This window comes from Chrysemys picta, chromosome 10, assembly GCF_011386835.1.
Source record: "Chrysemys picta bellii isolate R12L10 chromosome 10, ASM1138683v2, whole genome shotgun sequence".
Classification (NCBI taxonomy): domain Eukaryota; kingdom Metazoa; phylum Chordata; order Testudines; family Emydidae; genus Chrysemys; species Chrysemys picta.
Genome location: NC_088800.1, coordinates 17,685,144 through 17,702,862, shown reverse-complemented (window position 1 = coordinate 17,702,862; position 17,719 = coordinate 17,685,144). Strand labels below are relative to the sequence as shown.

The window sequence follows — 17,719 nt, the reverse complement described above, 5'->3', positions numbered from 1 at the left end:
ACACTTCATCCCCAAGATACCAAAGTACAGTACAAATTATATATAGAAGTCCTTTCACCTCCTTTAGGGTAGAAAGTGGAAGCTGTTTTACAGCATGCAGCAACACAACAACAGAATTTAGGAGGCAAAGAGAAGTAGAAATTCTGTCTAATTAAAGCTGCTGAGGTAATTTAGATGGGCAGACTATAACTAGCCAAACTGAAATTTGGCCAGACTCTTGGGCTAACAGCCTTACTGTAGCGAAAAGCACCATGGGATCATTACTGACCCAACCAACCAGGATCTCTGTTTTACATTTCATCCAAAGGATAGTGTTACAATGCTCCCTGGCAAAATGATGTAGCATTGGTTCAGCGTTAAATCAAAGGGAAGATTACCACCTCCTGAATCAACAGCCTCACTTTCGGCAGCACCCTAGGTTTCCCTTCGGGTATGTTTACATTGAAATAAAAACCCCCATACCAATTCTCACAGCGTGGGTCAGCTGATTTGAGCTTGCAGAGTGTGGCCTAAAAATTGCAGTGTAGATGTGCGGGCTTCCACCTTGTGCAGTTTTATAGCCCCACAGTCTGAGCCCTGCAAGCCCAAGTCAGCTGACGCAGGACACCCACAGCCATGCCGTGGGTCTTTTATCAAGCACAGATGTACCCTTTGGAATTGCCCATCCAAGTACTGATCATACCTGGTTATTAGTTATTGATCTGCCCAGGTCACAGGCTGACAATATGCAGCTATTAAACATGCACAAAAATATCAATAATTTGCCTGTACCCAAGGGAAGGTACTCCTCGTTTTTTCCATTGAAAACAAATGATCTTACAAGGTAGTATCTTTTATGGGACCAACTTCTGTTCATGAAAGAGACAGGGTTTCAAGCACCACAGAACTCTTCTTCAGGTCTCTCTCTCATATCCTGGAACCAATACGGCTACAACAACACCACAGCCAAATGATCCTATGTCATAACTCCACTTCGATGCAAGCCATTGGTTTTGCATGGCATAGAAATACACTAATGCACAATATTGTACACCTCAGATATTGTGTGCACATCCAATTTGACCCATGTCTTATCTGAACATGAATCTGTATGCCCTGTACTCAGTTCAAGTTCTAGATCCATATATTCCCTATGGAATTTTGAAAATTTAGCATATAGTATTATAAAGCAGCGGGGCACTTCCAGGAGCTTTGCCAGCAAGGGAAGAAAAATCACCAGAGGGACTTCTCAGCACTGTTACATAATTACAGGAGAATAATTTGAAAAAGGCAACATACAAATGTTTTATTATTAGAAACTTCTGTTTGTATTGCTCCAGATTTCTGTGTGGTTTTCTGCCTATTGCCATATAGCTCTCTGCATTATGATTACCTATGAGTTATGTTGTGAAATGTCATGAATATTGGCATACAGTATACAAATGTGTTGTAATGGAAATCTCTTTAGACCAGGTATACTGCCCCAAAAGACAGTGTGGTTCAATTCTTTTTCTATCAACCCATCAGTCATCAATGGCGACAGACAGAGTTCTTCCCGTGTACTGTAACATGTGGAGGAGGTAAGTAATGGCTGGGGCTCAGGAGTGTTTACAACGCCGGATTATAAATGGCTGATTTATAATTTTCATACAGGGTTGTTTTTGAAATCAATTAAATAAGTTTATGCTGCTTTGCACGTTAGTGGTTGGTCAGCTAAATAAGTGACCGAGTACAAGGGTAATATCTGCAGTTAATAAAAACATATTAGTCATATTTAATTGTTTTACATACTATTGAATGTCAGTGTGTACCTCTAATGAATTACCTTATGAGAAAGAGATCCAGAAAAATAAAGAGGGGAGAGTCCAAGTGATGTGGGGCTAGAAGTGAGAGAGAATGGATTGCAGTATGAAGATCGCAGGAAGATGAACAAAGAGATCAAATGGGAAGACAGAGATTGAGAGAGAAGGGAGGAAGGAGGCATTTCTGGCTATAGATTTAAATGTTAGAGTGAGAATGTTAGAGCAGTGCTAATAGATAGGAAAGTCAATGGAGTGAAGAAAAGAGATGAGGTAGGTGAACAATGAGGCAAAAAATTGTAGACTTGGTACATGGTATTGGACCAAGTGAAGTGGCCAAAGAGAGGATTTTTGACAAACTAGCATACTCATCTTTGCAGAAATAGAGGTAAGTTCCTAAGCACATGGGCAGTATTTTTGCTGTATCAAAAGTATGAAACTTGTGGATATGTGAAGTGTTTAGAAGGTAAAATTTCTAATATTTACCAACATGAGACGTGTATGGAGAAAGGAAGTTGAGGGTCAAAGGTAACATCAGAGTTTCTAGTGGAGCCACCTGGAAAGACCGGAACATCATAGACAAAAAGCTGGGAAAGAGGAAAGAGTAAGGGATAGAAATGGAGTGATGCAAAAGAAATGGCATAGTGTTTAAGATCCACTTTTAAAGCTTATTCACTTGACTACAATTTTATTTGCTTTGCCCCTGATTCTCCACTACAAGCAGATGAGGTAGACAGGAGTAGCTACAGTGACCCCCGTAGGGCACTCTGAACCCCAGCTGGTTGGTCCTGGTAAAAGTCAGGGGGGTCTACTCCAACTTCCACTGCTGGTTTAAACTCTAGAGTTTATACAACCAGGAGATTAAGATAGAGCAGCTCAGTTCCACCATACCCCCCTTCTGCCTCAGCCCTGCACTTGTGATGTCCTATCTTCTCCTGATGCAGAGGTGGTGGTTGGAGAAGCAGTTGGCATAGGAAATGATTATACTGCCTATACCTGCTTTACACTGGTGCAGATTCATCTGACACGGAAGTTCTCCAGGGGGAGTCTGATAATAATGTTCCTTTACTCATTCTCTTAGAGAACACACTAGTATTATTCATGTGGACTAAAAAAAGCAAAATAATCTAAATAATTACTCCACTATTGCAGGACCCATTAAAATGCTGTTTTTCAAAGAATGGCTCATGTGTGTTTGCTTTTTAAAAAATAAGAGAGCCTTGTCAAGTGAAGAGTCTGGTTCTCTTCCCAGCTGTCTCAAACCAGTCACAACATCTCTTTGTGCCTCAGTTTCCCCACCATAAAAATGGAAATAACGTACACTCACGATTACTATTTCTAGGTCTCATGTCTCTAGCTGGAGTCATGGTGGGAAACTCCTCTATCTCTGAAGATTTTTGGCCCTCTGAGACATGACTCTCATTGGAAATGTGAATGGTAATCCTGTGGGATGCTATCATCCAAGAAGTAGAATTGCAAGCCTAAGTGTTTTTCCTTTATGTTCCTCACCGGGGAAGAAGTGTACAGTATAATAATTTTTATTGTGAGCATTGCAAACACTGGATAGCTCAATGGACACCTTCCCTTCTAGGTTGATGGCTCAAATCCAATCTAAGACCGTGTTGTCTTGAAAATTATTACCATCTGATGACTGCTTATTCTCTTTGAAATTAGCTGGTAGCTTCAGTGCAATTCCTTGTGGATGGATGTCCATATTAGGAAATCACCATCTTTATCAACAAAGCTTGGTGTTCTTGTTGGCAGTCCTGAGAGAAAGGCCAGTAAATAAATGAGCCTGGAGACTAAGCTACACACAGACCCCAGATAGAAGCAGTGTTGAGGACTGTATGTTACTGGGGAAACTTGCACTGCTGCTGCCCAGCCTGAACCTATTATCTCAGAGAAGATTTGGTCTCCAGATGCTGTCTGAGCTCTTTCACCAGCACTAAAATGACTCAGACCTTTCAGATAGAAAAAGTTCCACACAACAAAAAATTAGAATCAGCTGCTTCACCAGTATATCATTTCTCAGTTGGATCACTCCATATTCAGTTCTGTAATCTTTGTGTGGGTGAGGGAGAGGTTTGGGAGTGCAGAGAGGAGAGGTGTGGTTGAGAGTGGCTCATCGAATACAATCAAATGCAAATAAAAAGGAAAGTTTTAAAAACCTGAATTTTGTTTGCAACTGGTAATTCTTCTGGGTCTGCTGGGTGCTCACAAGAACCGACACATGCATGCTTAAGATGCTGGAACTGCTTAGTTTTTCTTTATGGTTATCACTCTCATGCAGGATGACACTTTGGATCAGCCAAGAGACACATAAGTGAAGCTGTTGATATATGATACTTTAGCATTTTCAGTAGACACAGTTATGCTATTAGTTTATTGACTCCATTTGGATTTTCATTCTTGTGGTTTCTTCCCTTTTCTTTTTTTAGCACATACCAGAACATCCTTCTTGTCTTCTCTGTTTCAGTGAAAGACAATTCCTGAGAATAAGCCTTTTTTTTCCTAGCCAAGAAAGCAAACTAGCGGTTTATTAAACTCAGATCTTTTTTGTTAACGAGTCCTTTTTTGCAGATATTTGCACCAAGTAGTTACTTCCGGTTTTCTTTTCTTGGCTCTTTAACTAAGAATGTTCTTGAAAATATTTCTTGGTTTTCTAAAGTTTAACTTAATACTGTCTTTGGACCTCATCTTCAATTCCTCTGGCTTTCTGTTTTAAATATTTTTCTTACCACACATGACCACCTAATAGACCTCTTAGTACTGCACTCAGTAAACCCTTCTGTGTGGGTTTTATAAATGTGGATGTACCACACGGCCATCCGATTGTGCACCTCAAGAAAGTGAAAGGTGAGGTGTCCCAGTAGGTGTATAACTGCATCTGTTAAAATTTTGTTATTTTTAGTGTCTTCCTAAAACACTACTAGAACAAAGGGCCAGACTCTCAGTTGATGTTAATCAATATAACTTCCTTGACTTCAGTTGCTGACTTTTACCAGGTGAAGACCTGGCCCTATATGTCTGAGTAAAGCGTCTCCTTACTAAAACAACAACAACACAAAAATCACTGCATTTAACCGGGTGTATAGTTCAGTATTTGAGAAAAGAAAGCCGTTTGAATTTATCTCCCTTCATCACAAGCATTAGCATGTTCATCTTTTGCTCCCATGTTAGGTTATCAGCTTAACTCCGCTGAATGTGTGGATATTCGTTTGAAGCGAGTTGTTCCTGATCACTACTGTCACTACTACCCAGAAAATAAGAAACCAAAGCCTAAACTAAAGGAATGCAACATGGATCCCTGTCCTTCTAGGTTTGTATGACAAATATGTAAGTGGGATGGTATTTTTAGTTACTAAGTAGCAAATAACCATATTTATTTGACTTTTGACACACTTTGATCTTAAGACTGTTTAATCTTAATTGTTCAGGACATTAAAGAAAGTCTGGCAGTTGGCACCAACACAAACAGGCTTGTAGCACTTCCTCAATCTTATACAATAGAATGACAACTTGCTATGTACAGAGATGGTTTCAATAGTCCATTTGTTTTTGTTTGTGGCCTACCTTTGCTGCAGATTTCTTGGAGAGCACTATGGCTATGTCTACTCTGCCATCAGAACAGCACATGTAGAAATATTCAAGCTAGCTTTGGTTGAACTAACTCACTAAACGTAGCAGTATGGCTGTTGTGGCACAAACAACAGTATGGGCCAGCCACCCCAAGTATGTGCCTATGGTCCCAGGTGAAATTGTACTCACATGGCTAGCCTGGGCCACTGCAGCTACATCTCTATTTTTAGCAAACTGCCTTAATCAAAGCTAGCTTGGATATGTCTACACAGGCTGTACTTCTGTACTTGTGCCTCCTGATTGCAGTGTAAACATACCCTATGGCACCAGTGCATACATTCTGTAGGATTACGTGAACATGAGAGACTGTATGTCTGCTTTTGGATTTATCGATGCTGTCATACGTTATTCAGGATTTCTCATTAAAGGCAGGTAGTAGCTCCATTCCTCGTTCAGCATAAAGTTCTTGCACGTGGTTTATCCTGGTTTGTCCATCTGTCTGGTATAAAAATTTCATTCACCATTTTCACTCTACAATTGGTCACATAATATTTAAAGTTTTGGGAGGATTTTTTTAAAGTTACAAGAGAGTCAGAAAAAAATCAGTTCAAATAAAAGTACTTCTGGTGCAAATACCACCGAATATTATTGCCAAATTATAAAGGCTACAGTAGACATAAACTGTATTGAATTGCTCAGTGGTATTTAAAACTAACTTACTTTTGGATTGTCTGGTGAGGTTTCCTGGCTGTGCTGAAGTATCTTAAAATACTTCACAGTGTCAAGTCCCAGAACCTCACATTAATATGCCATCTGGCTGGACTAGAGTTATATATAAGAAGAGGAGGAAACACTCTGAATGGATTTCATTTCCTATAGCTAAACTGTCCATTTCCTTTAATCCGTGTTAAACATAATCATCGATGGTGACCTCTACTAAGTATAGATGCACAGACTTTAAAAGCTCTTTTCTAAAATGCCAGTTGATAGGCAGAATGGCAAGACCTTAATACAGTTTATCTGAAAAAACTGTGGAATATTACAATGCTGGGATGGGAGTACGACAGGTAGGAGAGTTAGAAATTATGAGCTCTTGCTATACAGATTTACCCTACAAAGACAGACCAAGGGGTGAGGGGAAATAATGTCATATTTCACTTCTCCTTGCAGACCTGAGGAATAGACCTTCCCTTAACCTCGGAGCCTGCTCCTGCTAGGTGCTGAGCAACTTCTGTAATTCAAGTAAGCAGCAGTTGAGGGTGCTGGGCACCTTCCAGGAAGTGCTCAGCACCTCCATAGATTGAACCCTTATCATGCATTATTTCAGCTGCATGCACCTTCCACAGATCCCTTCATTACAGATTTCTCTGTGGTGTCCACTTCTTTGTTAAGAAATGACTGTGCATCCCGGGGAAGTGGCACAACCTGGGAGGAGTCGCACATAGGAGGATTACGTAGAACTGTTTCGTGGTCATTCATTTCCTTTTGAGGAGAAATTGCTTTTTCCATTTTTGTGGAAGGAATTAAGGAGTTTATACACCGAGTGTTTCCAGCCGCTTCAGAAATGATGGGTACATAATGGGTCATCTTGTTCCACAGGAAGATCCTGTAACTGGTCACACATTTCCTGATCTCATGGTGGGATTTGTTCACTTTTAAACATGATTGTGCCTAACATGTAGAGCAAATAACATCTAGGATATGAGAAATAATGATGCCATATTTATTTTATTGACAGTGATGGATTTAAAGAAATCATGCCCTATGATCACTTCCAGCCTCTTCCTCGGTATGTATGGGGACTATAGCATGTAGGTCAGCATTAGGATGAGATTTCTGTGGGAATTTAATATTCAAATACAAAGACTCAAATCACTGTATAGCTTAGAACATTATCTACTGTCTTTGCATATTATCGTAGTAGTTGATATTCCAAGTTATATTGAAGAGAGTAAATCCTGGGCTCAATCCTGCAAACACTGTACACTTGAATGGGACTATTCCTAAGGGTACATCTTCACTTACCGGAGGGTCCGGCGGCAGGCAATCGATGTTCTGGGATTGATTTATCGCGTCTGGTTAAGACGCGATAAATCGATCCTGGATCGATCCCGGAAGTGCTCGCCGTCGACGCCAGTACTCCAGCTTGCCGAGAGGAGTACGCGGCATCGACGGGGGAGCCTTCCTGCCGCGTCTGGACCCGCGGTAAGTTCGGACTAAGGTAGTTCGAATTCAGCTACGTTATTAACGTAGCTGAATTTGCGTACCTTAGTCCGAAGTGGGGGCTTAGTGTTGCAGGATTGGGCCCTCTGTTACTGCAGTAAAAACCTGTTAAGTGCATAACTGTTTAGTGCAGAAGTAATAGTCTGTCAAAATTTCTCTAAAATGCATGTATTTATTCATTCTTTTCTGTGAAGGTATATTTTGGTTGGATTAATAAAAAATGTGTGCATTCAGAGTAACTATTCATGTAATGGGCACTCTGGGAATGAATTCTTCGCTTGTTAAAATATATTTCTCTTCTATTCTTTTTGTTGTTTATTCCTACATGCTGCTTGTTCATATACACACTGCTTTAATACTTTGCAGATATGGAATTTTTCTGTGCTTCTTCATTACCTAAGTGGTTTGAGAACATTTTTTCACCAGAGACAGTCAGAAAATTAATTTAATGCTTCTCTGAAACGTGCTAGATGGTTTTTTTTATAAAGAAGTTAGGGACTTCAATTTAAAAACAGTGGGTCAGATCTGCAGCTGGTTTAAATCAGTGTAGTCAGTGGCGATAAGCAGATTTACACCATCTGAGGATCTGGCCAGTTTAATGAAAAACTAAAATTAAAAGTATATTTTTCTGAATAAACAGAATATGGTGGGAGAAGAGTGAACTTGCAGACTGAATCGACTGAGTGGAACTCCTTGGATTCCATCAACTCGTGTAAATTATCATAGCTCCATTGACTTGACAATTTACACAGCTGAAGATATGCTGCTCTTTGATGTTTTTTGGCTTTGTCAGATAGGTGGAGATGTTTTCTCCTGTGGCTTAGTACTGGAGTTTTGCAATTATCCTGCTCCTATCTTTCCCCTTTCCTCTTTTCCTTCTGCTGCCAGACTCTGCAGATTTCTCTGTGTTGACCTCAACACAATTTCTTTATATCAATGCTTCATGTTCCGAGTGGTTCAGGAAACCAGTTGGAATTAAGGTTTAGTTTCCCTTCTGTGCTGTACTGTGCCTGTAGAGACTGTACAGCACTGTCCATGGTAAAGGAGATCATAAGGAGGGTGAAGTCATGGACAACTGCTCTCATTGTAAGCATTAAGAACTGCAGATAAGGGCTCCGTGTCTGTGCCAGCAGATACTGGTCAGATCCCCATGTGTGAAAGCTTACTGGGGGCTCTGTTGGTTTTGTTGGTCTAAAGCAGTCACGATCACCCCATCCACTCAGAGACCAGCCAGCACACACCCAAAAGTTGGTGGCATTGACTAAGGAAGGGGCGAGAACAAGGCAGGGCTGATTCAATGTATTGCTGCTCTAGCCTTCAGTGGGAGAGGAAAGCTGCCCTTCTCTAACAGAACTAGAAGAGGCAGTGGTGGAAACACCTGGCCACTTTGCACATTCTGGTGAATCTGGCCCAGTCAGGAGCTAAATACTGCAGCAATTTTAGCATATATGCACTCTGTGCTTATTGGCTGTAAAGTTGTTGCAGATACTCCACATTAATTCTGCTTTTTACCTGTTCAAGTGCTGAGCATGGCTATTCACACATAACAGGCATAAAACAAAGTGCTGTAGATGCTCTTCACCAAAGCTTTACGAGCTCGCTCTTCTTGAGCAGCCGTCACCTCCCAGGTAACACAAAGGCCACGTGCAGGGCTGCTTTGCAATCCTGTGGCATTCACCACCATTTTCTCATTCAAATGAGGAAGTTGTGGGAAAGTCACGATGCACACTGCAGGCTCTTGAAAGAGTTCTCTTGCGGCTGGAGCTGTAAACGTCCTACTGAAATATTTCTACAGATGGAGATCTTTGAAATAAACAGAAAAATTTCCCAGGATAAAAATTTTCTTTTAAGGCTTTTGGAACACCTCCATATATCTCAGACTTGTTGGACTGTTGAGGATCCCTTGACAGTTGCGGGTTCTGGAAAGTGTCTCCTTGACTGCCTGCCCACGACACTTCCCCTCCTCCCCCCAGTAGCCCTGGACCTCACTCCATCTTGAAAATGCTCATGGGAATATGGGAACTGGAGTGTGTTTGAAACTGATGAGATAAAGAAAAACAACTATAAAACTTTATGCTATAAACACTTCTAAGAGTAGTATTACATCTAGCACAGTCAGCTTTACACACATGAATCCATGAGCTGCTAACTCATTGAACAGCTAATTGCTCTTTAGTTCCTGATATTTTCAAAGAAAATGAGTTGATTTTAACACTGGGCATTTGTTTAGGTAAAATAGTGAAAAGTATAACTGACTTTTTAAATGCCTTTTTCTCTGGTAATATGAAATGAGTATTGAGTCAGTCAGCTATAGGTTGTCTGCTTTTGAGCATATATCCTACGTTTAAAGTTCAAAGGAGGTTTTTGTATGTTTAAAATTGACTCTGTGCTATAGTGTTTGAACATGATTGATACGTTTCTTGTAGACAGCTTAATGAACTATTTAAAATAGGAAGTATTCTTGAGTTACCTTCTGTATCATAGGGAGTAGGTAGTACTTACTGACGTCTGCCTTTGATTTATAGGCTTCTGCTCCATCTACTCTGATATTATGACTTCCTTTACAAAGCCTATGTTACTCTCGATGAATTGATTTAGGTGGGATATTGCTATACTTGCTGAGTCTATCATTCATAAATGATATAATTTTTTTCACAGTTCTTTTCTGAGCCACTGCAATTGTAATATTTAACGGTTTTAGACTGGCTATAGTAAAGTCTTCTTACTCACTTCCTGCCTTGATTTGCCAAAGCTAAGATGTGACGAGCTTTTAAGACCAGGTGCAGGACCCAACTATTTCCCCAGGTTTCTTTGTGGGGGCAGGTGGATGGGACAATGAGGGATTGAGTAGGGCTGTGTGAGAACCAAAGGAGGAGCCCAGGATAGAGGCCTTGTAGTTTGTAATTGTGAATGATACACTTACATCAGGAAGATCCTTGAGTATGTCTTCAATATTTATCTACTGTCTTTTGTGAAAGAGTAGATGCCTAAATGTGTGGTTTGTACTTAGAGTATGAGATAAAGCCCCTGAAAAATGTATAACTTTACTGTCATCCCCACTTCAGATGTCACAGCAAGTTTGATCTTCAGTATGTTTATATCTGGGGCTGTAAGCTTTTCAGAGCAGGGGCTTTTATTTTTATGCAGCCTCAAGCACATTGTTGGTGCTAACCAAATAATAATGATGAAAAATTACATATAGCCATGTAAAGTAGTAGCCTAAGCGTGGAACACGCTTCATTATGTTGATTCATTCTAGACATTATTCAAATAATCGAATATATTGTATTCCTGCTTTAACTCCTCAAAATGTATACAAGAGAATCAGGTTATTCCAAACACTTCAAGAAACTTACCTGGGCACTTTAGTCGATTTATTTGTGTGTTCATTTTGGCACATAGCAGAAAGAGAGCCTGAAACAAAGGCACAATATGTTTCTGATTCTATATAGATTTTTGTACAAATGTCAGAAAATAGACCTGATTCTGCTCCCTTTAGAAGTCTGTGGCAAAATTTCCATTCACCTCAGTGGAAGTAAGATTGGGTTTAATATTTTGCTATGCTTTATAGATGGCATTATTGTTAATGTATTTGGGATTTGGTTGTTTTTTCCCCCTAGCTGGGAGCATAATCCTTGGACTGCATGTTCTGTTTCCTGTGGAGGTGGAATTCAGAGGAGGAGCTTTGTTTGTGTAGAGGAGACTATACATGGAGAGATACTGCAAGTAGAGGAATGGAAATGCATGTATGCCCCCAAGCCCAAGGTCATGCAAACCTGTAATCTATTTGATTGTCCTAAGTGGGTAGCTATGGAATGGTCTCAGGTAAGTTGAAAAATTATTTGTACCTAATTTTGAAAGGCAGCCTCTAATTGTGTGCAGTCATATAATTGTGGACAAAAATAATTGTAGGCACATTTTGTAGCACTTAGCAGTAGATATATCTCTGTGGAATAAAATGCATGCACATTTTCTTTTGCCTGCAGAACTGTGCTTCCAACTTTATGTGGAGGCAAAATTATAGCCACAAAATCAGAGTGAGAAGCTCTTTAAAAATCAGGACTTTTGTCTCCCATTTCTTGATAGATGTAATCAGGGGTGAAAGTAACTTAAGGGACTTACCGGTACGCAGGGCAGCTGGGGTCCTGAGCAAGGCGGAGGGGCGGCTCAACTGGAAGAGGCAGGCTTCAGGCGGAAGGGGCGGGACTGGGGCCAGGGGCTCCCAGCTGCTGCCACTACCCTGGGGCTCCGGTGGTGATTTAAAGGGCTCGGGGTTCCGGCCACTGCCGGGAGCCCTGGGCCCTTTTAAATTGTCAGGCCCTGGGGAAGCTGCCCCAGTACACCGGACCGGACCGGCTTACTTTCACCTCTGGATTTAATCCTCCACTGTGGATAATTTGCCAAGAACATGGCTGTTTGGGGATTGAGAGTTATCTGTATGGATGATTTTCCTAGCATTCTTCTTACCTTTCATTATAGTAACAGGAATATAGAGCAAATTATCTTGGCTCTGGTTATCTGACATGGACAGATAACACTTCTATGTTTCCTAAGTTCATCCAAATAAGATCACTGAAATGCAGTTGGAGAAGCATTCTGATGTTTTTTCTGACCCAAATTAAACCAAAAACCACTAAACATGTCGTGAGAGAGCTTATTCTCAGTAGATTCCCAGTTCCATTATAGACCGTAGCTCAGGGGTCGGCAACGTTTGGCACGCGGCTCGCCAGGGTAAGCACCCTGGCGGGCCGGGCCAGTTTTATTTACCTGCTGACGCGGCAGGTTCGGCCGATCGCAGCGCAGGCGAGCGATGTGCTGACCGCGGCTTCTCGCCGCCCCCATTGGCCCGGGACAGCGAACCGTGGCCAGTGGGGGCCGCGATCGGCCGAACCTGCCGCATCAGCAAGTAAATAAAACTGGCCCGGCCCGCCAGGGTGCTTACCCTGGCGAGTCGCGTGCCGAACGTTGCCGACCCCTGCTGTAGCTGTTCAGATAAGCTTTGCAGAACCCAGGAAGACACCCCCCACACACACACATCTTTAGAAGTTTGTCCATCAGTAGCCATCACTAATATACTTTAGTCACTTGGCAATGCAAGGTTATATTTAAATAACGTTTATCTGAAATCTGATGGAACAGCTATTATAGTTTTCACTTAAAGTTTTCACTTAAGGCCTGATGCCACGCCCACTGAAGTCAATAGAAAGACTCCACTTTACTTCAGTGGGCTTTGGGTAAGGACTTAAAGCTTCCAAATTCATATTTATGAATGGCAATATTTTTGAAAAATATTTTAAAAAGAATCTGTGGAGTAATGTTATTGTATTGTCTCCCTTAGTGTACGGTGACCTGTGGCCGAGGCTTACGTTACCGAGTGGTATTGTGTATTGACCATCGTGGCCAGCATGTCGGGGGCTGTAATCCACAACTTAAGCTACACATAAAAGAAGAGTGCATCGTGCCAGTACCATGTTGCAAACCAAAAGGTAACTGGAACTTTGTCTGCGTGTATTATTGTTTTGCAATTTTGTTAACAGAAGTAAAGGGTCCCTAGTCACCTCTCCCAGAAGTGCCAGAAGCTCAAATTTGCCTGGACTTGTTCCAGTGTTGGCAAAAGGAAGGGCTGTTGCCATTGGTGGTAAGAAAGGTATATGTGTGATATTTTTTGCTGATAACCTGATATCATGTAATGAAAACAAGCGCTCTACATTAAAATACATAACTTAAGTTAAATAGCGGAAAAGTGGGAGCAATACATTAGGTGCTGGAGGATTGCTCAATAACATTTTCAATGGGAAGAGTAATATGTAATAGTGCTTATGGTACATATAACCATGGCCCTTGTTCCTCTATATTGACAGCTCGAACTACAGAATTCTGCATGCAACATGGAAAAACCTTAAATAATGTCCATGCTGATTTCCCTCTCCTTTTCTTTTCCACTTCATTTCTTTTAAAATAATCTTTAGTGCTTAATGACATGGATTAACAAATGTCCTTTAAAATTAATTGAGGAATAAAAGGTAGATGAGGGATTTGGGGAAATAAGAGGAAACAAAGATATAGAGGTATGAGAAGATATAAAAGTGACATTTTCTATTCCGTTCTTATCTCATATATACAAAAGATAGGTAGGTAGATAGATAGGTAGGCTTCTCTGTCTCCTGTCCCAGTTCTGGTCCCTCAACCTTAAGGTTGGAAGTCTTTTCAGTCTTTTCATATTTATTGGAAAAACTTGCTGGGAATATTCACAACTCAACAGTAAGCTTTACATAGTAAAATGAATAGCAAATGTAGTTAAGTGCTAGTGAAACCCAATGACTTACCACAAATAAGTTGGTAGGGCAGGATATTTTGAGGTTTTAGGGAGTTCTCCAGGCAAAAAATCATCAAGGGACAAATACAACAGAATTCTCTAAGCATTGCAGCAAAAATGGTAACGAAAGTATTATGGAACTTCAGGGGATCTGCAAGGAGAAGAACTTGGTATGAATGTGCTTGTATCTGCACAGTCCAAAAGGAGTTTAGATAACGTTCTTTGAAGTTTCATTCTTTTCAGTACATGGAGAATATTTTGGAAGACTTCAGAGCTTAGGCCAGTGTTTCTCAATGTTTTTGTGCTGGCTACTCCCTTTGGACTTTAAAAAAAGTTGTGACCCCCACTACCAGAAAAAATTGTGACCCCTTACCATCAGCCCCAGGGGATGTGGGGCTCCAGTCCTCCTTGGGCCACAGGGCTTCAGCCCTGCGCAGGGCTGAAACATGTAAATTAGCTTTATGCAGCCCCAGGCAATTTCCCTGCTTCCTACCCCCTTAAGCCAGCCCTGCTTGAAATTCCCCCCCCCCCTCAAAAAAACCCAAAACCAAAACAAAACCTTGATCCCAGTTGAGATATACTGGCTTAGGCAACCAAGAGAGAAAGTGTTTCACATCCAAGTCTCTAGTTTGAATCCAGCCCATCTGTATAATGATTGAAATTTGTTACCCTTTGACAATTCTTCTAACCATATATGGTGAGCTGGCATTGCCAATCTATTACTTCAAGATTTGGGTGTCCACATCACAAAATAACATCATTGCAATTGGCACTCACCAGCTGCACTTTTGGGAAACTCAGAAAAGAAGCCAAAGATTGAATGGATATGGAGACTGAATTACTGATACCTTCTCACCCACAGAGGTATTCCTGCAGGTCAGGGTTTAGTAACAATGTTATAACGATATGGCGGAAGTTGTATTACTGAATAAAAGATTTGCAGTGCTGCCTATCTGGTACATTTCTCAAATAGTAAATGAATATTACAAGGCAAACAAAATGTAAAAAGAGAAGAGTTTCCTTATCTGAATTATAAATTTTACCTTATAAAGAATTCTAAGATGTTTTATGCTCAAAATTGCAGATTGAGAAATATTGTTGCATTTTGTTTAGTTTTGTTGGAATAAGGAAAAGGCCAGGAATAGAAATTGTGGTAAGTCACATTCAATTTGCCATAAATACTCATTCACTTTCCTGTTTAAATTCTTCCTTTCCATAGATAGTGACACTGAAGTGAGTAATAATACAAAATTTGCATTTAAAATGCCAAAAATTATTAATAAAACAAAGCCATGCCGAATTTGTTCTTGCTGCAGTTTTCTCGATGTGAGACATGCCAAGCAAAATGCCTGCCCAGGTGCAGACAAATCAAATGGAATATTATATAAACACTTAATGAATAGAGATTAAGGCAGTTGTCAGTCTCAAAAAGTAACAGCAAATACTTCAGCTGTAATATGTGTCACTAGTATTAATTTCCAAAATCACAGTGTGGGTTAACAGTAGAAGAAGAAGTGGTTTCAATAGCAGAGATGGGCCTGTGGGCAGATTCAGTTCCAAACTTCTCTAGAGTTCAGACGAGGATTTTTGGATCTGGGCATTTGTTTTGGACCCAACTTTACTCAATGCACTATGTAGACACTAATGTGCTGAAGTCAATAATGCAATGTGTATTAAATGCTTCTGAATTTGATGGAATGAATTATGTTTTTTTCCTTACCAGAAAAAATTCCTGTAGAAGCTAAGCTACCCTGGTTCAAACAAGCACAAGAAATAGAAGAGGCCAGAACAGCATCAGAAGAACCAATGTAAGTTCCCCTTTCTGTGTGGAAAAAATATTGCTGATATAGTGTACAAGTCAAGTCTGTTGTCACATAGATGGATTTGGCATTTGATGCTCTGCGGGACTGGGCTACCTTATGGGCTATTATTCCTGGTTTTATATCTTGACTGCCTGGCTTTTGGAACAGCTGTCTTGAGTGGCATAGAATACATGGGCCAGATTGGTGGCTCCCTATGCATCAATGGAGCAGTGCAAGGGGACCTTAATTTAGCCTTGAGAGATGTTGAGGATTTCCCCAGTGTGGGAGAATCCTCAGCTGATGTAAAGCAAGTGTAGACTGCTTTAAGCCAAACATTCCCTCCCTCTCAATAATGTAATGAGTGTGTTGGAGATGGAGAGGGGCACATTGCTGGAAAGAGAAATACCTCTATGCCCCCCCCCCCAAAAAATACACACCATGCTAGTGAATTGAGGGGAGTTACTTATAATTATCTGAGCCATTCAGAAGATGTTGCTTGGGCCACCCACCACTTTGGCCCTGGGGCTGAGAAATACTTGTGTTCACAGCATGTGCATAACTGACATTCCCTTGAGTCCAGCTCTATTCACACCCCTTTAGTTCAGTTCAGATCTCCGATGCAATGTACATTCATAGAATCACCTGTGTGGAGAATAACTGCGAGTGGTGCTTATCTCCTTCATATATTTTAACTCCAGCAGGTGTTTACATGGGTTTCCAAGGCATTCGCTGTAATGTGTTGTGTTTGGGCCAAATTCTGCTCTTATTTATAATTATGTAAATCTGAAGTTACTCAGATGAGCTCAAGATTTACACCACTGTACCTGCGAGCAAGAATATGGGCCCCTAATATTTTATTTTTCTTCTGCTGCTTAGCAATTCTTTATTTTGGCTCATACGTATTAACAGGTGCCATTAAGAGTAATAAAGCATTTGACACCTGCACTGGCTCACAAAGGACACCTCCTGCCAAACAGGTGTTATTTGCACTATTATGCTAGCTGCCATTGGAAATTTTTCATGGACTGGCACCTATGGCCAAGAGTTGACTATTTGTGAGTGGTTACCCTGCTCTCTAAATTGGTGGCCACGAATGCAGAGGCCATGTGAGAACAAGGCCATGACAGAACAAGGAGTAATGGTCTCAAGTTGCAGTGGGGGAGGTTTAGGTTGGATATTAGGAAAAACTTTTTCACTAGGAGGGTGGTGAAACACTGGAAGGGTTACCTAGGGAGGTGATGGAATCTCCTTCCTTAGAGGTTTTTAAGGTCAGGCTTGACAAAGCCCTGGCTGGGATAATTTAGTTGGGGATTAGGTCCTGCTTTGAACAGGGGGTTGGACTAGATGACCTCCTGAGGTCCCTTCAAACCCTGATATTCTATGATTCTATGTCTGAATGTGAACTATGATTGTTGAGGACAGTAATGCTAGCTGAATGAGCCTCTTCATGTTGAGTGTCTGCATCTGGGAATGGACAGATGTGAAATCGCCTCTAAAGAGGATTCAGCCTGAAAAAATAGAGATGTTTCTTTGGCCATGCAAAATCAGGTGTGGTGGTATATGCTGGTGGGAAGCATGAACTAATGTATTCTCCAGGCCCTTAGGGTTCTCGGTGATATCTCTACAGAACAAGCAAAGCACAAACTAGTGGTACAGGTCATCCCAGCTTAGCAGTCTGAATGTCTTAAAATGACAGTGGAACCATAAACTTTCTAATGGGTTTACTTTTATTCTTAACTTACAACCACACCAGATAAACAGTTTAATATGGCTGAATTACTGTACTGATGCCTTTTCTCTCAGGTGCCCCGCATTCTGAAAGATACCATGCATTTGGTTAGGTTTTCAGTGCATGCCCTGTCATATCTCCTCATTCTCCTGCCTTTGGTCCTCCCTTGGAGACCTAACTTCTGTTCACCTTTCAACCACCCTACCCTGTCCCACCTTCAAGGATCTGACTTTACCATTGTCATAGCAAAAATATCTGGACCTGGATCCAAAAGGCCTCTTCAGCCACTCAT

General features: G+C 41.0%; 1 protein-coding gene across 10 annotated transcripts in view; it reads left to right on the top strand.

Annotated features, from left to right (window-relative positions):
• ADAMTSL3 (ADAMTS like 3) overlaps positions 1-17,719 on the top strand; it is a 262,575-nt gene that overhangs the window by 183,418 nt on the left and 61,438 nt on the right. For all 10 annotated transcript variants that reach the window (XR_010590971.1, XR_006173311.2, XM_042845687.2 and 7 more), the window contains 6 exons: positions 1,448-1,559; positions 4,959-5,097; positions 7,096-7,146; positions 11,201-11,405; positions 12,919-13,066; positions 15,620-15,704. Coding sequence is in view for 8 of the 10 variants with exons in the window: in XM_042845687.2 (XP_042701621.2) it covers positions 1,448-1,559; positions 4,959-5,097; positions 7,096-7,146; positions 11,201-11,405; positions 12,919-13,066; positions 15,620-15,704 (740 nt within the window). In the remaining 2 variants the exon portion in view is untranslated. The remainder of the gene's footprint in view (positions 1-1,447; positions 1,560-4,958; positions 5,098-7,095; positions 7,147-11,200; positions 11,406-12,918; positions 13,067-15,619; positions 15,705-17,719) is intronic.